Here is a 22,120-nt window from a genome sequence, read left to right as displayed (position 1 = left end):
TAAAGAATATCTAAAGGGTTAAATGACTTCAACCACAACACATAAACTGTGGCCTAGCCCTTCAAAATCAAACTTTCACTTCAAATATTTTCCTGTAATAGTAAAAGGAATTCACAGAACTTTCTCAGTCCCTCTGAAGGTGCTCTGTCCAGATGAGCAAATCCTGACCTCTGAAAGAGCATGCAGAACACTCAGGTCAAGAGATCTCCAGGGGTTCCCAAATGGGGATAGAAATGTTTCCTTAGAGGTCTATTGAACTAAGGAGTATGTGGTCAGTGGAAATGCTGGGCCAAAGGAGATTCAGAGATGCAAACAGGCTCCTAAAGGCTCACTTAAGACTTGTGAAATTTCCAGGACACAGTATCTTACAGCAGACTGTGACATCATTTGGCCAAGTGACTATATGAGGAGAGTCTACTTAATCCAACATTCTGATATTACTGCTAGAACTGCAAAAGAAGAAACAAGATAATGAGGGACAAAATTTAATGAAATACACATATGAGAGATGAGGAAAGGAAAGACAAAGGGACATGGAAAAACGACATTTAGTGAGGCAATGATGTCCCAAAAGTATGAGAAGAGAAAATAGCTCAACTTTGTAAATAAGTTCAGTCTTGATTAACAATAAGTGCACACACACAACACACAACAACACTGACACATAATCCCACCCCACCCACCCATACATGTCAGTACATATGCTCACAGTATATATATATATATATATATATATATATATATATATATATATACACACATATACAGAGAGAGAGAGAGAGAGACATTAAAGATGTGTGTTAGAAGAAAAAAGAAAAAGTTTTCCTAAAACTTTTTCTTTTTTTTTTTCATTACTGGCTGTTCAGTAATATTATAAATCCCTCAGCAATTCCTCTCAAAAGGAAAGTTAAATCTAAAAGTACCATTAGCTGTCTGCTTCAGTTTATCTTCTCATCTTCCATATTCCTTAGTTCAGGCTTCTGATATGCTCAAGCTACTGCTCAATGCCCTATAAAAACGGCAATGGACTCAACAGAGGTTTGGGTAAATTCAGATGCACTACACTGCTGTCTGTGATTGTAGAGGCTCTCCATGACTCCGCCTCCAATGTTCCAAGTTCAAGTGAGGATAGTCATTAAATCTAAGCCAAAGTAACTAAAACATCAAACCTTGTAATTCAGGCCTCAGCAGCCTTGAGAAGACATTACCTTTGTTTTCTTGTTTGTTCACCCGAGTGTCTTTTGTAGCACCCAGAAATAAACCACTCTGTGAGGCTTGGCTCACACCAGCAGCAGCAGTAGCAGCAACAGCAAAGCTCACTAGATCTAGTGCTTTCTCAGGTTGCCATTGTGTCAGCTGGAAAGTTCTTCTTGTCTAACAGACCCATCCCTCTTTCCCTGGAGAGAAAGGGCATCCGAGATCCTTTCTTTAAAAAGAATCTAGCCGGGCAGTGGTGGCGCACGCCTTTAATCCCAGCACTTGGGAGGCAGAGACAGGCAGATTTCTGAGTTTGAGGCTAGCCTGGTCTACAAAGTGAGTTCCAGGACAGCCAGGGCTACACAGAGAAACCCTGTCTCGAAAAAAAGCAAAAGCAAAAAAAGAAAACAAACAAACAAAAAAATCAAAAAGAATCTAGGCTAATGGGGGGTGGGGGCATTACCTAAGGATGTGCAGGATGCAGGCTTGAGGTAGAAGAGTCAGAGCGGAAGATCGTTCCTGTCACTATCATCCTCAGGGCCTTTCGAAACCAGGGATAGAACATGCCATATATGATGGGATTGAAGGTGGAATTAAAATAACCAAGCCAAAGGAAGACATTATACAAATCTTCAGGGGTTGTAAAATCAATGAAAGGGTCTGTGATTGTCAAGACAAAAAAGGGTAGCCAACACAACACAAACACTCCCATGACAATGCTTAAAGTCTTGGTGGCCTTGCTTTCCTTTTTTGATGTGGCCTTCATTTTGCTTTCTGAGAGGGCCTGTTTTGTCCTAGGACCTGTACCAATCTGCCTGGCATGTTTCTGGGCAACTGTGAAAATGTGTATGTAAATCCCCACCATGACTGTCCCAGGCAGAAAGAAAGCTATGAAGGAAGCCAGAACTCCCCAGAGCTTGTTAAATATCAACACACACAAACCTGTACAGTCAATGGCTGCAACAAAATCTTCAGCACCAATCAAATTTAATTCTGAGAACACCAAGCCAAAGGCAAAAAAGATGGGAACAGACCAACTGATGAATAGAAAGACCCCTACAACCCGGGTAGTGATTTGGGTGACATAGTGCAAAGGGTCACAGACGGCATAGTGGCGGTCAACTGAGATGAAGCAGAGGTGGAAAATGGATGTGGTACAGAGCATGATGTCACAGCAGCTGTGAACTTTGCAAAAGAGGTCTCCGAAGTACCAGCATGACTCGATGGACCGGATCATACTGAAGGGCATGACCACGCAACTCAACAGGAAGTCTGTGGTAGCCATGGAGAGAATAAGGAAGTTGGTTGGGGAGTGGAGCTGCTTGAAGTGGGCAATAGAGATGATCACAGCCATGTTTCCCAGCATGGTCATCACTATCGCTCCAATCATGATGAGGTACATGGCACAGACAACGAGCACAGGCCTCGCCTTCCTCGGGCAAGAACTGTTTGCAGCAGCAAAGCAAAACTGTACTTCTGGGGAGTTCCAGAGGTCGGGTGTATTCATTGTCTTTGCCCTGTGGGTACTATGAGTGCTTCTCAAAAATGCTGTGTTCCTGTCTGTGAAAGAAGGAAAAAGAGCCATAAAATCATTGGCAGGGCAATTGTCCATTGAATCTTGCTTAGGTCTGAGTCTGAACCAAGTTGCAAGTCCCTACTGACCAGGAATTCTTTTCCCCCACACTTCCTGTGCTTATGAATCACCTGAAGAACTTTCTAAAGTTTGGATTCTAATTCTGACATTAGAGGCTGCACGTTGGCATTCCTACAATCTCTTGAGAGAGGACAATAATGTTAGTCTGAGACCATACCTTGAATAGGAAGGCAACTGAAAAAAAACCTGGGTTGATATTGTTACTCAGCATCCACAGATTGATACTGTTACCCAGCAATCACAGACTGATATTGTTACCCAGTATCCACAGACTGATATTGTTACCCCGTATCTATGAATTAATACTGTTATCCAGCATTCACGGATTGATATTGTTACCCAGCATGCAAGTATCCTGAATAGAAGAATATACCATCATATTAATTTGTAGCTCTGAGTCCATAAACTGATCAGGCATTTCTTTTGTCCAGTTCTATTAAGTTTAATTCAATTTCCTGGATTAAAATCCACTCAAGAATGATCATGAACAATGAAATTGCTAATTAAATCATGATTAAAATCTGAAGCCATACTTCTTTTACAAAATGATCTTTTCTGTAAACGGCTACAAATGCTGCTGTCTCTGCCACCTCCACTTAGAAGCATTTCTCCTTGCAGTGTGAAAAACACAGTCTGCAGAATTTAGAGTAAAATCATGCCCAAGATTACAAGATTGTACATAAATAATGTTCAAAATGAAGGAAAGCGGTTGAAATGACAGACCCCATAAGTCTCATGGGTTCTCACTTCATTTAGCATCTGCATTTAGGAAGCAGAGTTGTGGTGGAGGATCTACAGGAACAGAGATTCACGTTTTATATTGCTATTGAATTTGATATACAGCTGTGTATTATTTAACCTGTCATTTGTAACATTAATAAGCTGAGAACAATGGGGCTGGCTCACCCGCGCTTTGACACAGGTTTGTTTTTCCAGTGCTGAGTCTGGACATGCCTTTCTCATAGCCAATGGCAAACATTGGTGAGATTGTGTGCTAGATTGGAGCGACGGACTTTGGCCTGAGAACAGTCTGAAACTCATTGAACCCCTTGGGAAAGTGAACACATGCATGGTGCATCCTGAAGCAGATTTACTCGAGGAAGGAAACACTGGGAATGTAACACCTTTGAAAACAGTTTTTCATTAGCTTCAATACCTCAATAATTGTTACCAGTAGCTGTGAATTATTTGAAATCTTAACACTATAGCAAATTTTATTGGCTTTGAATATAGAAATTTAATACTTATGGTTAGTATTTTTCTTTTTTGTATTAACTCGAATTGCAATTAAAGTGAACAAAGAACCTAAACTGTACAGAAACAGATACAAGAAAGGCGACATTTACAAGGCTCCATTGCATTACAAACATTCAGGGTGATTATGTATCATTTTTGAGTCCTTAGCTATGAAACTAAAGATAATGAAATCCTAAGCACCTAATGACCTCATTTAATAAATTAAATTTCTAGCTAACTTTAAAGATAAGCAAGAATCACCATAAAATTACTCAGTCATACTCTGCTACTGATTATACACAAAAATTGCATTCCCCAAACAAAACTGTTCAGTCTGAGATATGCTGCTCTCTGGGTAGTAAAGTTTTAAGTTTCAGTTTTGTCAAGCTAATGATTCAGAAAATTGCAGTGACCCTGAGTTTGTAAAGTATATTTTGGGAGAGGAACTGGAAACCCAAGCCGTGAGCATGACCTGCAAGGACTCTAACAGTGAGCTACACCCCTGTCTTGCTTAAAACTTCTAGCAATTATCAGTATCTGCTCTCATTCTTGTCTCACAGTTACATGTATAGGAAAATAGTTAAAGGTTAAAGTAAGACGTAAAATATAGTTACACATACTTGGGAGATAAACAGTATACATTAGCTGAAGACAGGAGATACATAAAGCACGCATTGTATTAAGATGACTGCCCAGAAGAAGAGTTAAGGTCAAGGCAAAGATGCTTACGTCCCTTCCTGAGCTCCTGGCCAACAGCTGCACACACAAATCTGACAGCTGGATACTTCTCTATTCTAAGGAAACTGTCAGGGAAGGGAGAAGAGATGAAGTTTTGTGTGCAATTTTAAAGCTTGGCATGCTAAGAAATCCCACCCACACCCACCCCTCATCCCCCCCCCTCTTTTTTTGGAGATTTGCCTTCGAATTCTAAAAAGTCTCTACAGTAAGTTTTTAAGCAATAAAATGTGAAATTCTTCATGATGTCTGTATTTTATGATAAGAAGCTATTGTCTTGCTCTGTTTTTCCTTAACCCATTACATTTTCCCCAAACTCAAGCAGCAGAGGGGTAAGTTAATCACTATATGTCCATCGTCACTCAAGAGAGCATGGGGAACTCTTGGTTATTTCTTTTAGGAAATGGGAAGAAAGACTTGCTAATCATTCTGGGGCAAAATAAATTTCAACTACTTGGTTCAAAGTTAGTTCACTCACTTTGGGAAAAGTTTAGAAACCAATGAAACAGACACAAGGAGCATGGAATACAGATTCTGAAAATCCAAGCTATACATGGTGTGCCCAATTGTAATTCCATCATCCTGGGAGTGGAGGCATGAGGATTACAAACTGGAGGCCAGCCTAGGTGATATAGCAAGACCCTGTCTCTAAAAGCTAGAAAGAAACAACATATTGTTCCAAACCAGAAATAAATGGGAAAGAAGTCAATGTGCTAATGTTTCTCAAATGTTAAAGGCCTAAATTATATCAATGTATATGTATTTCTCTTGAATAGGAAGATGGTATTCAACAACTCAATGATATGAACACGTGGAAAAGGAACCAGAAGACACATCATATCAGCTTTACAAGACATATATTTTATTTTAATGGTTAAGTCATAAACACCCCACTTTGAAGACTATCTGCAAAAACATTGATTCCTTCTTATCTCCCCACATCTGACCCATCCTGTGGTTTCTTAGGTAAGGAACCACAGGGGGGATCTGCTGGGATCTTCCTTTCCCTGTCTCTTTAGGATTACAGCGATCTTTTTGAAGTGTTCCAGGTTTGTTTATACACACCAGTATTCTAAGTGTGGTTCCCCTCAATAGACCAATAACAAAACCAACTCCACCTGAAGCCAATCTGAATTTATTTTCCCTCTCATCATGTGATCTCCCTTATTTTACTAGGATTTGGTTTCCTAGTAGGTAAATTTAGAGCAACAGTTATTGAACCAAGGGTAACTAGTGTGTCGGTTTCTTACCAGGCAAGGGACACTTGTGTCCTCCTGTTTGTTCTCTACTTCCGCTCATTCCTCCCCCTGTGGTAGGCATATAGGACATGGGTCCATACTGCTGAGGGAGGCTCCTGGCAGGCTGCTCTGTCCTCTGTACTTAAGCACAAACCACGCCTCTTGAGGCTGCATTTGCTGCGTCCTGCAGTTTGCAGGAGACTCTGTCATCACATCCACTATGCTACCAGTTGAGAAGATGGGAATCCACCAGAGACTGGACTCCAGAGAGCAAACTAACTTTGTGGTCCTATGGCTGTGACCTCAGAGACAACTCAGATTTGTCTTGCACTAGGTGAAAGGTAGGAAAGTGTGAAGTAGGGGAAAAAAGGAGCAGAGAAAGATGGAATGAGACAGAGAATAAAATGGAATTCATCAAATATTAACTTATCTCTTACTGGGTGCTAGATTATTGGTCCTTTTAAAGATTTATTTTTAATAATTTATTACTTTGTTTTTATTTTACATAAATTATTTTTAGCAATTTTGTTATTTAATTTTATTTTATTCTTACTTATGTGTCTGGGTGGGCATAGGAAGAAAAGGGTATGCACACGTGAGTGCAGGTGCTCTCAGAGGCCAGAGACATGGAGAACCCCCGGAGCTGGAGTTATAGGCAGTAGTGAACATACTGATGTGGCTGCTGACAAATGAACTGGGGTCCTCTGTTGGAACAGTACTCTCCTAACCCCTGGGCCATGCCATCTCTCCAGCCTCTATTTGGCTTTTTGAAACAGGGTGTGGCTGTGCAGTCCTGGCTGGCCTGAGAGTTGCTAAGTAGAGTGGACAGGCTTTTAGCTTGGAGCAACAGAAAATACATCAGAGTTAATTCTTCACTCAGGAGTTTACTCTATAAACATTCTGTAGCTGGGTGTTTTAAACGCATATATAATTTTAGCCTTCAGGAAGCAGGCACAAGAGGATTGCAACAATTTTCAACCTGGACAGTATAAAAAAACTGATATCTTTTGAAATAAAAAAAACAAAAAATAAAAATAAAAAATAAAAACAGAGGAAGAAGAAGAAAGCCCTGAGTTTGGTTCCCACATGCTCTTACAAGGACACATATGAAATGGGACAAGTCCATCTGTACCAGCTAGTTTTGTGTCAACTTGACACAGGCTGGAGTTAACACAGAGAAAGGACCTTCAGTTGGGGAAATGCCTCCATGCCATCCAGCTGTAAGGCATTTTCTCAATTAGTGATCAAGTATGGAGGTCCCCTTGTGGGTGGGACCATCTCTGGGCTGGTAGTCTTGGGATCTGTAAGAGAGCAGGCTGAGCAAGCCAGGGGAAGCAAGCCAGTAAGGAACATCCCTCTATGGCCTCTGCATCAGCTCCTGCTTCCTGACCTGCTTGAGTTCCAGTCCTGACTTCCTTGGTGATGAACAGCAGTATGGAAGTGTAAGTTGAATAAACCCTTTCCTCCCCAACTTGCTTCTTGGTCATGATGTTTGTGCAGGAATAGCAACCCTGACTAAGACACCATCATAATGCAAATAGCTTTAAGGGCACTAGATATTGTACCTCCACTAGAGTTTGATATACCATATCAGTTCATTCCTATCATTTACTAGAGCCAAAAAAAAATCTTAAAGCTCAGCCTACATATTTCAACAAAAACAAAATCCAATTGCTCATATCTAAATCAACTTGTTGAGAAACTAACTTGATAGCCTCCTTTGTGGAATTCATTCATCATGAAACACTTTCATAAATAAAGATAACACAGTTGGGGATGTTGAGATTTGATTTTATGCTCACCTGGAATGGCAGGATTTATTTCTCCAAACTTTCTAAATTGAGAACACACAAATGTATACTGTGTATTTGGTTGCTTTAATGTTCCGTGTTTGTAAGAGAGATGAATGTGTATTTGAGTGTGTGTGGATGCAGGCTAGTGCCACTGTATCCTGTGTGCAGGTCAGAGGACAATCTTAGGTGTCCACCTTCGCCTTCCCACTTGTTTAAGACAGTAAGACAGGTCTCTTGGTTGGCTGACCCCTGAGCTCTTGGAGATCCTCCTGCCTCTGGCTCCCACTTCCTGCAAGACCACTGAGCTCCCTCGAGTGGCCTTTCCTCTGGTTCTGGGGATCCAAACGAAGATTTCCTGGCTTGTGTATCAAGTACATTTACACAGAGCCATCCCTGACCCCAGTGTTATTAATTTTATCATTTTCAGTAGTGTGCAGTCAGGAAAACATAAAGGAGAGGTAATGTTTTAATAGATGGTAAGCCTATGAAGTGGTTTAATGTCTATTAGAGGACATAAATGGCAAAACCAAAGTAAAACAAACATTACCAGTACGGTCAGTCCGTCTCCCTCCTGGGGCTGGAAAACTAGACACTGGTGGGATTACAGAATCTAGAAGCATGATGCAGGCCCCTGAGTTTCTCCACGTTCTGAGATGAGGCTGCTAGCTGGCTATTTCTGGTTCCTTTGGAACTTGGAAGCCACCCTCTATGGAGGTTAATTTTTGTTATCCAATAGTAGTTGCTATTGTTACTTTTGTATAAATTATGTTACCAAAACTGCTGGATACTGGTTACATTCTAGCAGTGGTTGAAGTCCTCAGTCTCCCTCTCCCTCTCCCTCTCCCCCTCCCCCTCCCTCTACCTCCGTCTCATTTATTAATGGCTTTAAGTGCTGATGTAGGGAAGAACTCAAAGGTTTCGAGACAAAAGGTCTGCTGGGCTGGAGCTTTTCAGGGCAAAACCACGTTTGAAGTCCCAGTATTTCTAAAAATAGAAATAAACCACCAACCAAAGAGCACACATGAGCTGAACCGAGGTCCCCAGCACATGTGTAATAGATATACACCTCGGACTTCATGTGGGTTCCCCCAACAATGGTAGCATGGACTATCCCTAAAGCTGTTGCCTGTCTATGGAATCCATTCTCCTAACGGGGCTGCCTCTGTCTAGTCTCAGTGGGAGAGGATGCTCCTATCCCTGCAGAGACTTGATGTGGCTGGTGTGGGGGTCGGGGGTGTCCCCTGGGGTCCAGTGATCAGGATGTAAAATGAATACGTAATTAATGAATGGAAAAATCAATTTTAAAAGAAAGTTAGTTGCAAAAGGAAAGGTGATTAGAGGTGGAACAATCCAGATACCAAACACTACAAATCCAAACACTTTGATTGTAAACATGACACCAAATGTAGAAAAATGTCCAGCCCAATGTCATGAATAGGTACATAGTGAAAGCACAGGTACACTGGTCACTGAGGTGGCTCACTGGGGAAGCCTGACAATCTGAACTGAACTCTAGAAGGAGAGCCAACAACAAGTTGTCCTCTGACTGCACCTGTGTGCTGTGGCATGCACAGGCCCTATGCATACACACGTTCGCACACACATGTGTCTAAATAAATTTTAAAAGTTACGTGCAGGCTTACTAAAAAGATTTCCTAAAATTACCTTTAAGCTATATGGATAATGTATATGTGAAACAATTAAATTTTCTACTTAGATTTATAGCTCATTTCTAAAATGTCTTATTATGTCCATGTAAATATTCTAAAAATAAAAATTAAAAAACACCTCTGTCCTAAAAAATTTTGATAAGGCATATTCAATGTATGCCTGTTTTGGTATTTTTTTTTTAAATACTGTTTTTCCTTTGCCAATAAACTGTTCTCAATTGTTGATCTTCCTTCCAAAATTAAGGAACAAAGTAAAATGGCAAAAGAAAACCAAAGTAGAGTGGCAAAGTAAAATAAAAATTAAAGTGGAATAAATAACAAATAAAGAGATGTGGGATAAAATTAAAACAAGAAGTTCAGGTAAAGCAAAATTTCAAAAATAACCCAAAAGTTCAGACCCCATACCACTAACTGTCTAAAACCAAATACTTGGAAATTTTAGTAAGATTTTCCTCATAGTTTACAAACAGATATAAACTGCATACAAATCTCCAATGGCTCAAATCAATCTTATTACACAGAGAAGCAATGCAGTAGCATCAGAGAATTGGAGTAAAATAATTCTCAAACTTCCGAAGCACTGGCTGATAGATGCCTTGGATATACATGCAAGCAAAAGACCAGCAACTCTAAGCAGTTAAACAGAATATGATACTTTAAAAAATAGAGCATTATATAGTCTGAAAACACAGATGTTTTGTTTATTGATATATAATAAATCTCTGAGACATAATACACTGTGGAGCAACCAAGAGGAAAAACAAGGTAAACAATATTTAGGCATTTTGTAAGTGTGGGAGCAATATTTCCATTTGTTATGGCTTGTGGCTGTCCCTGTGTGTGCTGTGTATCTGTGAGATATATGTCCCTCTGAGGAAGATGCTTGAAGAGTCCACACATGAAGATGACAGGCGGAGGCCTTTGCATCAACTGGCTCCACTCGTCTTACAACTTTTGATGTTTCTATATTTGATTTCAAGAAAAAAAATCATCAGACATTTTTTGGAAAAGTTTCCTGTTTAACATTTTAATTGACTTAAACCAGGTTTAGTTTAATTAAAAACATTATAGTTATGAGCTCTATCTAAAGAACCCTAATATTCAAACTTGTGAAGACTTCAAATTAGTGTAGAGATAGCTAAGTCCAAGAAAAGCACACATCTTGAAGCCCCAAAGCCTGTAGAATATTGTAATTATTAAGCATCTTAAAACAGCACATTTGCAAGTCATCGGTTCAAAAGGCATTATATAAGCTTGAGAATGGGTTCATAATATACGAGTCTGCCGATTAAATGCCCCAAACGAGAATGTAAACATTTTAATCTCCAAAATGCATGCACAATGTTAACCAGCAACTAGGCTGGGCTTGTATTCAAAAGTGGTCTTCAAAAATCGCAAGTGTACAAATAGAAATTCTATTTATAAGCTGAAGTTATAAATAAATAAAAATTTTAAGGAAAAACTGCATTTTCTAGTATTGTCTTACAAGTGGTCTTAACTTAAAAGCCAATATTACCTTGAAGAATCTTTATTTGCACAACAGGAATATTGAAGAATTCAATCTGTAAACTGATCTTCAAAATGAAGAAAGTTATGTATGGCAAGTAGGAAAGGAAGGTGAAGGATTCACAAACGGGACAGACTTTCAGGGAAGCAAGCGAGTGCTTTAGAGGATGAGAACATAGGCAAAAGCCGAGTCTGCCTGCACAGAACTAGCCACCTGCAAGAGGACTTTCAAAACTTCTCCTTGAAACAATACAACATTCTTGTTCATGAGATGTTCGACAGGGAAGAGATAGTACTGCCACCCTGCAGTCTGAGACACATTTAACAAAGGGATTATTTACAAAGTCGAACGTGGAAATTGGTTTAAGGGACACAGCAAGAGACAACCTGGTACCCAAGACCAACGGCAGTTTGGCACTCTTGCTAGACCAGATCTCTTGCAAGTGGGAGGGCACAGTTAAGGAATGTCCACAGGTGGCTGGGCTGTGTGGACAGCAGATGGCCTTTTCTGAAAATCACAGCCAGCCTGGGGCAGATTTGCAGTAAATACCTATGTGAAAAGTGGGACTCATTTCATCCTTCCTGTATTTGCTGACACCTTACTGCTGCATCCCACTGGCAAAACACTATGTACACGCTGGACAGCAAGGGCTCTTTAACACAGAAGTTCTCAACCTGTGGGTCACTACCCCTTTGGAGACCCTTTTACAGGGGTTACATATCAGATGTTCTGTGTATAAGATATTTACACTGCAATTTATAACAGTAGCAAAATAGCAGTTCTGAAGTAGCAACAAAATAAATTCATGTTTGTAGTCTGCATTAAAAGGTTGCAGCATTAGAAAGGCTGAGAAGCACTGCTTTAACAGTCTGTCTACAGAGGGAGAGAGGTCAGGAAGGACAGAAACACCTAGCATAGGAACTAAGGCATTCCAGAGAATCAAGTCGAATGAAGCAGTTCACTAAAACCACCAACAGATCATAAGGATCTTCCCTTGGGTTCTTAAAACAGAATTCTTTATTCTGGTATCAGTCTTTGACCCATAGGTATGCATTTATTCCATCTTACACTTCATATTTCGTTTGCACAGCTTTTTTATTGTTGTTGTTGTTTAGCAGCCTACATGCTGGATGCAGAGTTAATTAATCAATGGACATATTGATTAACTGGTTAAAGCTTGTAGAAGGATTTCTTGGCAGCATACACAACTGCAGTTGCTGAAGTGTCATAGATAGAGCAATATTTGCAGCGACCTGGTGTTTTGTTACTTTTCTATTGCTGTGTAGAGACACATGACCAAGGCAACTTCTAGAAGAAATGGTTTACTGGGGTTTAAATTTTCTGAGGGTGAGCCCATGATCACCATAATGAAAGCATGGCAGTAGGAAGGTAGGCATGGCACTGAAGTAGCCAAAGGCTTACATCTTGATGCAAGTTCTAGGCAAAGAGAAAGCCCAAACTGGGAATGGCTGGGCTACTGAAACCTCAAAACCCACCCCCAGCCACACTCCTTCCAGTAAGACCATACCTCTTAGCCCTCCCAAAACACCTCCATCCGCTGGGGGGGGGGTCACATAGTCAAACCTGTGACCAACAGGGACCATTCTCATTTAAACCACCACTCCTGGCTTTTCTAAGGGTCACAATAATGTCTTTCACTTTCTGTATTCAGTTCTTATTTATTCTCGTTTTGGTTTGGTTTAGTTTGGTTTCATTCGTTTGGTTTGTTTGTTTGTTTGGCTGGTTTGTTTCCTTAATGTGCTTCAGGAAAAAGATTTGCAGTGTCTGAATTAGAGCGAAATATTTTTCCTGACACTATAAACTGAAGAGCTTTCCGAAACCACGGGTAAAAAAAGCCATGGATGAGGGGGTTGCAAGTAGAGTTGAAGTACCCGAGCCATACCAGAAGATCGAGCACTATGATGGGCGTGGAGTAGTCTAAATATGGATCAATCAAAACAGCCAGGAAGCAAGGCAGCCAGCACGCTAGAAACACCCCCATGACGATGCCCAGGGTCTTAGCTGCTTTCCTGTCCTTTTTCTTAGACAGGGTTTTCCCTAATGCTCCTTTTGTGTTCGCAGGCATATCGCTGAGGGCTCGAGCATGTCGTCTAGAAACAATAAAAATTTTACCATAAATACCAACCATGATGGAGCCAGGAGTGAAGAAGCAAGTAGTGAACAGTATGGTCCCCCAAAATTTGTTGAACGTAAGCGCACAGAAATTGAAGCAAGCAACAAGAATCTCGTAGCTCTGCATACCAGAAACATTGGCCTCTGACAGAACTAAACCAAACGAAAAGAGAGCTGGGGCTGCCCAGCAAAAAGCCAGCAGTCTTTTGATCATGGATACCGTCATGGTGGTGGTGTAGTGCAAAGGGTCACACACTGCATAAAACCGGTCGATCGCGATGGAGCACAGGTGGAATATGGACGTCAGGCTTAGCATCATGTCGAAGCTCGCGTGGAATTTGCAAAAGCTGTCTCCGAAATACCAGCAGCTCTCCACTGATCTCACCATACTGTAAGGCATGATGACAAAACCCAGCAGGAAGTCCGTGGTTGCCATGGAGAGGATCAGAAAGTTGGTGGGAGAATGTAGCTGTTTGAAATGCGATATGGAAATGATTATCACCAAGTTTCCAAAGATGGTGATAACCATGGCTCCAGTCATAAACAGGTACATTATCATGCGGACACGGAAAGAGCGGTTGGTGGGAGGGCAGGATTTATTTCCAAATTTTGGACAGCTGGATAAGTCTTCGGGAATGTATATTAGATCCATGGTGCTTTATCCTTCAAGTTCCTTTCCAGGACGAAGTCAGGGTTTCTTCTTTTCTTCAAATTATCCCAGTGAACTTCACCTGCCAGGAGTACATTAATGTTCAAAGTCATCTGCCTTAAATTCACACTAAATACCATTAATTTAAAAATTCAGAACTAGGGGCTGGTGCAATAGCTCAGTGGTTAAGAACACTGGCTGATCTTCCATAGGTCCTGAGTTCAATTCCAAGTAACCAGAAGACGCCTCACAACCATCTATAAAACAATCTGATACCCTCTTCTGGCACGCAAACAGAGCACCCATACATTAAGAATAGAATACATTTTTTAAAATTCAAAATTATACCTACTGCGCTTATTTTCTGCATTAGAAAAATGAAATATGGGCTGGTGAGATGGCTCAGTGGGTAAGAGCACTGACTGCTTTTCCAAAGGTCCTGAGTTCAAATCCCAGCAACCACATGGTGGCTCAAAACTATCCATAACGAGATCTGACTCCCTCTGCTGAAGTGTCTGAAGACAGCTACAGTAAGAAATAAGAAAGAAAGAAAGAAAGAAAGAAAGAAAGAAAGAAAGAAAGAAAGAAAGAAAGAGAGAGAGAGAGAGGGAGAGAGGGAGGGAGGGAGGGAGGAAGGAAGGAAGGAAGGAAGGAAGGAAGGAAGGAAGGAAGGAAGGAAGGAAGGAAGGAAAAAAGGAAGAAAGAAAGAAAGAAAGAAAGAAAGAAANAAGGAAGGAAGGAAAAAAGGAAGAAAGAAAGAAAGAAAGAAAGAAAGAAAGAAAGAAAGAAAGGAAGAAAGAAAGAAAGAAAGGAAGAAAGAAAGAAAGGAAGAAAAGAAAAATGAAAGGCTAATAGTTCATTCTTGATCTTTTTATTCTCGTTCTTCCTCCCCTCCTTCACTCTGCTTATATTGCTTTATTTTTGTGGTGAACTGGAAGATTTCTTTTCTTTTTCTTTCTTTCTTTTTTTCTTTTTTATTGTGGACACTTATCATAAGCAGCCTCATTCCAAGAACTATAATAAGCTTAGATATATCCCACCATCAAAATACTGAATATGTAAAATCTTAAGTCAAATCACAAAGTCCTCCCCTGTGTGTTTGTTCAATAATGCGAATCCTTCCCATGCAAACATCCCACAGACAGTTTAGGCATCAGAAATAACACACTGCTCAAGGAAAATGTTCATAATCATTTTAAATAGTTTATCTTTGGGAGATTATATTTTCCTAGTTTTGGTGTTGAGCTGATAAAGCTGGCATGTTTGTAAACACATATACTTACCAAAAGTCAGGCAGGTAATGCAGTATGTTGTTATGTAATTAAAACCTATTGACATTTCACTGGACACCTTCATTTCAGCAGGAGGCATAGTGACTCCACACTGAATGTTAGCTGCATTCTCTAATTTCCTTCGCCTTAGAAATGAAAATAATGCAAGCTATGCTTGAACTAAAAACTGCATCCAAAATTCTATCACAGAATGCAAATATTTGTGCACGTTACTGAGTAATACAGACACCGCCATTCTCTTAACATAACTACGTCCAGTTTTAGGGTCTAGAACTAACTCTGGTTCTTCGTCTAACTCCACAGGTCAGAAAATAATGTGAGCTCTACACAGTTCACTAAAGAGTTGTCTCAGAGCATAAAGTGGCAGCTCACGCCAGGACTTAGGAGGCTGAGGCTGGAAGACTGCCAGAATGTCAGACCTGTGTGGGCAACATGGTGAGTTACAACAAGTTAGTGAGACAAACAGATATCCAGACAGATGAGTAAGCACCTTTAAGCACAAATTCCCAGATTTAAATTCTGTTTGTAAAGACTCCAAACCATTCTTTGGGCGGCATTATAACTGCATGAATAATTTTATAAAATAGAAAAGATTTTATTATAAAGCATAGCTGACATGGGCCGCACTAGGAAAGATACAGTACATTTCCTAGGATGTGTGACTAGATCTTTTCTGTTCCCTTCACTAATTGCCAACATTAAGACTGCAACAGGAAAGACTACTTGGAGACCATTGCAGGACTGGTAGAAGGGAGACTATATCCAAGTGTCACACTGAAAACTAACGTGGGAAAACGGAAACGTTTCTCCTATAAATCTACTTTGTAAGAACATGCAGCAGTTTATACTGATAGCATCAAAAATTACAAGCAGCAACAACTGCCAGTTTTTAAATGATTCTTGTACATTGACAACAGGTAGGGAGGTAGTTTTTGAACGCTACCTTCCGAAAAGCAGGTACGAGCAGGCTAAGTACTGTTAGATGCTTGATGCTTACACAAGATGACGAGGGCAGCTTGAACAGGACAGAAAGCTGAGAGAGAATCATGATGAGCCTTTCTTACAACTTACATTAGATGTGGCTTTATTTGAAAATTAGTAAAACAGAAAGTATCTACCAAAACTAAGCACAGGACAGTGTTAGAGACAGAGCTGATAGCACAGAATCTACTGAAGGCATCCTTCGTAAGGACCACGTTTGCCTCTTGAGGTAGGTGAGGGGGAGAGTCTGGGAAACGCACCTCGACTGGCCCTGCAGGTATATCAATGTATATTCAGCATCCGTTTCCATGGAAACTGATGTAGCTCCCCTCCCTTCCATCCCCATGCTGCACCTTGCTGTGGTCCCTGTGCTGTCCTAAGACTCAGCACAAGCAATATTAGCTTCCAGAAGCTTTCCTGTTTGTTTATTTGTTTGTTTATTTATTAATGTATGTTCAAGGGAGGGCTTCTCTGGGTAGCCCTGATTCTCCTAAAACTATCTTTCTGGACCAGGCTGGTCTCAAACTCAGAGGTCCTCCTACCTATGCCTCCCAAGTGCTAAAATTAAAGGTTTGAGTTGGAAGCTTGTGGAAGTGGGGGGGAGGGTATGGAGGACTTTTGGGATAGCATTGGAAATGTAATTGAGAAAAATACGTAATAAAAAAATATTAAAAATTAAAAAAAACAAAACTCTCCCAGTTGGAATAAATATTACAAAAATAATTGATATAACCAAAAAAATTAGAAGCTGTTTCAAATACTCCTTTCCTTCTAGTACTGTGCTTTAATGTAAATTTCTTGAGAAGTGAGATAATATCCCATTTATTTGCTAAACTTGATGGCATAATACAACATCATGTATAGGGCAGGAATAATTTGTTAAATAGTAAGAAGTTAGCTCCAACATATCATTGAAACCTAATTAAATAGTAAAGCACTCTGTCTCCTGCCACTCTTTAATCTGTCTTGGAAATTTTTAAGATAATGAGGAAATAGGAAATGCTGTTTAGAAAGTAGCAAATAAACCCTTGCCTCCCCCTCCCACTCCCCCAAATACAAGCAAAACTCAGATAACGGTAAAAATTCTAGATATATTAAAGTTTCAAAACTACTTAGACCAAATTGTTCTTCTTGCATATTGTTCTATTTTACTTTTTGAGACAGGGTCTCACTCTGTAACCAAGGCTGGCTCGGATGCCACAGCCACCCTCCTTCTTCAGACTTGCAAATGCTGAGATTACAGACACAGCGCATCACACCCAGTGTGCCAAACATGTGATTGCTTTATTGCATGGTCCAGCTATTGCATATACATGAAATATCTCAGATCTTGAAGGGGCCACTGCAACTATACACTGAGACTAGTATTAAACTCCAGCTCTCTTGGCCCCTGTTCAGTGAACCTCCTTCATCCCATTCTGTCCACAATGTATTGCTGATTTACCTGGGCAGCACAAGTATTTATGGCCTCAGCCCATCCTATTAAGAGTTAATCTATAGGCCAGCCCTGTTCTCGTTTCCTGGAAATGGGTTTGAAATGAAAAATCAGACCATCCCCCAAAGAAACAACCTCACAATGTTTTCATGGAATGAACAAGAACTCTTAGATCATAGAGACCCCGCATTTCCTGTGGGGGCATTCTGTGTTCTTAGAGACCCAGCAATTCCGGTGCGGGCATTCTGTATTCTTGGAATGAGGGAGCAGTTTTGACAAGTGCGCAGCCACAGAAACTCTTAAATAAACGCTGCTTGCAAGGGAAAATATTAAAATAACATGTGGCACCTGGAAGTGCTTTAAATATTAAGTGTTATTTTTGTTGACACAATATCAAAATGCACTTTAGCACTACTGAAATACCTTACCATTATTAAGGCATGCTTTACATAATCTCTGTACTTTGTCAAAACATTTTTATAGGCCACACAGAAACTTATAAGCCCTGCCAAACAAATTTTGATGGAAATGTTAAAAAGTCTTTCAGGAGGATAGCATAATAATTGTTTTCCAATTAGGGACACAAGACCCTACCTTTTCTGTTATAACCCAGGTGTAACGCATCCTAATCGCCAAACATTTGTATCACGGAAAAATAGCCGTTATGTTTCCCATTCCTTTTATAATGTAGTACCTTTTGTTTCTTAGAACGCAGTTTCACCTGGAGAGTTCCTTCCAGTGGCTTGGTGGGTGTGCTGCGGGAAGTTCTGGCGCATTCGATGCAGAGACTCAGCATACTGCATATATAGGTTTGTCTCTGCTCTCAAGAGGGCTGGCACTGAGTGCAGACCCAGGATCCTGAGAGAAGCCCTAACTGCAGATCCCCTATGGAATCACCATTTAATTTTCTTCCCTTGAGGATATTAAAATATTCTGTGTATTTCAGTGTCCCAGGTTATTTCAATTTCTTCTTTCCAAATGAGAGACAATAATTTCAGTTCTGAGTTCTTGGTGATTTGGCTTTTGTTCCAGAAAGAGAAGATACCAAACCCACCATGCACTAATAATACATAGACCAGGGAAACTAAACTAAATATTGCCGTATATCCAAGGCAAGAATACTTGACTTAATTGTGAAAGGTTTTCATTTTTCCTCCGGATGAGAAGACATTGATTTTGGAAGGAAGTGGTTGCTTTTGCTTCAGTGTTTGGATGATGTAATTGTCAGAGAGTTGGGGCTGATGTGTGGTAGGAGGAGAATATATCACATCACTTTATCTTATAAAGTGATCAGGAGATGAGATTCATCCCCCACTTATCCCTGAAGAGACATAGACAGCTGCTGGCTACTGCGGAGTGCCGACCACCATGCTCTTCTGGGCTGCAGAAACAAGCAAGCTCTTCAAGCTTCGTCCATCTGCACGCGAGCCGAACTGAACCCAGTAGATGACACATACACACACACACACACACACACACACACACGGGGGAGGGGGGACGGAGAGAGAGAGGGGGAGGGAGGGGAGGGGGAGAGAGAGAGAGAGCAATTTTAAAAACTAAAAAGATAGGGCTGGAGAGATGACTCCGTGGGTAAGAGCCCTGACTGCTCTTCCAGAAGCCCCTAGTTCAATTCCCAGCAACCACAGAGTGGCTCATAACCATCTGTAGTGGGGTCCAATGCCCTCTTCTGGTGTGTCTGAAGACAGCTTCAGTGTACTTACATTTAATAAATAAATGAATGAAAATGAAGAACATCTTGCTGAGAAGAAGAGGGTGTTCTTGGGAGTAGGAAGAAATGACCAAAAATATGTTGGTATATGAAACTGTCAGAGAATAATAAAAATTAAAGAGAAAATGACTAGATCATCTCAGGCTCTAATATACTAGGTTAGTTTTCGTGTGTGTGTGTGTGTGTGTGTGTGTGTGTGTGTGTGTGTGTGCGCGCGTTACTCTCCTTGACCCTGTTCACAAAGCTGCCTTTTTATACTTCCTCCCTTCAGGCTGTGACTAATCAGCCCGGCAGTAGGACGGTGCACATGCAGCCGCAGGTCTACAGGAAACTCACGGGGCTGTTTTTGAGCTACATTTGAGCAAGACTAATACTTAATCTGACAACTTAATGGTCATTGTCTCATTTTAATGTCTGGGACGAGCTAAGATCAAAACAAATGTATTAACTATTATTTATAATGTTAATTTTTTAATTGCTATGGCAATGAGTAAAGGAATAAAATAAAAACAATCCACCAGGAGAGGATTTACAGATATATCACACTCCACGAGCACACAAACAGGTCTGAAATTAAAATTTCGTAAGGCGATGCTGTCAGCTGAGTCAGGAATGCTGATATCTATTGTCTCCTCTTTGGACTGGCTTTTCGTTGAGAATGTTGCTTACAGAGGCAGGCGGATTTCTGAGTTCGAGGCCAGCCTGGTCTACAAAGTGAGTGCCAGGACAGCCAGGGCTACACAGAGAAACCCTGTCTCGAAAAACCAAAAAAAAAAAAAAAAAAAGAGAATGTTGCTTACAGTGTAAGTACCAAGATCACTGCTGCCCACTTTAAAGAATAGAGGCTTAAGTATTCAGGAGTATTGACACTGCATTCGTAGCTTAGACTCAGACATACGGATATTGGGGGCTACAGTTCATATGGCACAGAAAACGTCAAATTTTAAAGGGTATTTTTGCCAATATATCACTGACTATAGCCCACCCAGGAGCATTAATGAGTCTCGACATGCAGAAGAAAAAGAAAGAAAGAAAAAGAAAAGCAGTAAACACCAAATATAAAGTCACTAACCCTTGATCTTCCACTGAAATATTAAGATTATATTTGCTTTCCTTCTTAATACTCTAATACTCAATAAGTATAGATATTCAGCAAAAACGATGGATTCAAAACACAACATATTTAGTATTGCATTTATTAATCATCAACACATCCAATACAATACAGCTGTTCCTATGCCCGAGGAGAATAGAAGTTACCGAAGAGAGCTCCTCTGTAGAGAACAGGCAGTTGCAATCACAAGATGATATACTGACAAGGACTTTCATAGAATGTTTCTGTTCTCTTTTCTTGTGTGTTACTTATTTGTGTGTGGGTGCATACACATGTGTGTACACATTCCATGCCATTTGTGTGGAGATGAAAGGAAAATCTATGCAAAATCTGGTTCTCTCCTTCTACCACGTGTGTCCTGGGGACTGAACTCAAACTTTGTGCAAGCATTTTCGTCCGCTGAGCCATCTCAGCAGCCTTCCAATTCTTTATTAAAAAAAAAAAAAAAAACATCTAATTTCACCACAGTAAAATCTAGTAAAAGCCTAACCCTCATCTAATGATTGCTGCTTTGCCAGAATGATGGTCCTTGGTATTTAATTACCAACAATTTTTACTTATACATATTTCAAATTATGATTGATGTTCTTAGACATTTAGAAAGAAACATTAAAGGAAAATGTCCCACAAAATATGTGGTGGTCACAGGACAAAGGATTTCTCAAGTTCAGCTGCACTCTGGTCCTTTTAAATAGTAAAATCAGGCAGGGCTAAAGATGGCTGGGAGCTCAGGAGCACTGGCAGCTCTTCTGGAGGACGGGGATTCCATTCCCTGCACCACACAGCATCTCACAACCATCTGGAGCTCCAGTTCCAGTAGGTCCAGCACCCTCTTCTGGTCACCATGGGCACTGCATGCATGTGATGTAAACAAAACACCGGTACACATGGAATAAAATAAATAAAATCCTGCTTTTCAAAGGGTGTTTACACATGTTTTTTTAATTCCTGAATTTGTCCTTGTCTTTGATTTCCTTCCTATATTTTTTCTTTTCTCCTTATTAGTACTACACGACCAATGGGTTAAGCAGAATTTGGGTACAAAGAGCAATTAGTTTTCCCCCTTACATACTAGAAACCATCTCTCCCCACTTCTCACTTCCTTGCTCTCACTCTTTCTTGCTTTCTCTCTCACTCTCACTCTCGCTCTTTCTGTGTGTGTGTGTCTCTTTGTCTCTGTGTTTCTCTCTGTGTGTCTGTCTCTCTGTTTCTTTCTCTCTCTCTTTCTCACACACACACACGTGCATGCTTACACACTTTGAGCAGATTTATTTTTTCTCTTTTTCTTTTCCACAATTTGTGCATTTCTTGAAGTATATTAAGGCAACCCAGGATGTCTGCGATCCAATCAGAGTGAAAATCATCTTGCTCACTTCCACCATCTTCAGGTATTGGTAACTTCATTCTTTTCAGATCATTTTGAAATTTACTATGTGTGTTTTAACCAACGGTGACCCTTCTGTGCTAAAGAAGATTTAGAAGCAATTATTTCACTTATCTGTGTTTAGGTACTCTTTATTAATTTTTACTATTAGCTTTTACGTTACCATAAGTGGGTTCCACTATACAGGGTCCTCATTTTTCTACATACATTTCATTTTTAAAGTCTTTGTTATTTAGTTTTTGTTCTACAGTATATATTTTCATATATACACATACATATGTATATATGTGTATAAATATATATATATTCACACATATATTTCCTTTGTTATCCATCCCCATCCCTCCATACCCTGGCATGTCAACGCTTATTT

General features: G+C 40.2%; 2 protein-coding genes across 2 annotated transcripts; both read right to left on the bottom strand.

The window, feature by feature from the left end:
- Positions 1 to 1,660: 1,660 nt before the first annotated feature.
- On the bottom strand, positions 1,661 to 2,704 carry LOC110304082 (trace amine-associated receptor 4). Its single transcript, XM_021175335.1, has one exon. The coding sequence runs from the start codon at positions 2,702 to 2,704 to the stop codon at positions 1,661 to 1,663; it is 1,044 nt and encodes a 347-aa protein (XP_021030994.1).
- A 10,037-nt stretch (positions 2,705 to 12,741) lies between these two features.
- On the bottom strand, positions 12,742 to 13,851 carry LOC110303951 (trace amine-associated receptor 3). The gene has a single exon (XM_021175198.1). The coding sequence runs from the start codon at positions 13,813 to 13,815 to the stop codon at positions 12,784 to 12,786; it is 1,032 nt and encodes a 343-aa protein (XP_021030857.1). The 5' UTR covers positions 13,816 to 13,851; the 3' UTR covers positions 12,742 to 12,783.
- Positions 13,852 to 22,120: the final 8,269 nt, after the last annotated feature.

Source organism: Mus caroli, chromosome 10, assembly GCF_900094665.2.
Source record: "Mus caroli chromosome 10, CAROLI_EIJ_v1.1, whole genome shotgun sequence".
NCBI lineage: Eukaryota > Metazoa > Chordata > Mammalia > Rodentia > Muridae > Mus > Mus caroli.
The sequence above is the reverse complement of the archived record's forward strand: the minus strand, read 5'-3'. Positions and strand labels throughout refer to the sequence as shown.

Bases quoted from the DNA above. Each gene is read 5' to 3' on its own strand.
- LOC110304082 (XM_021175335.1), bottom strand. From the start codon at position 2,704: ATGAATACACCCGACCTCTGGAACTCCCCAGAAGTACAGTTTTGCTTT.
- LOC110303951 (XM_021175198.1), bottom strand. From the start codon at position 13,815: ATGGATCTAATATACATTCCCGAAGACTTATCCAGCTGTCCAAAATTT.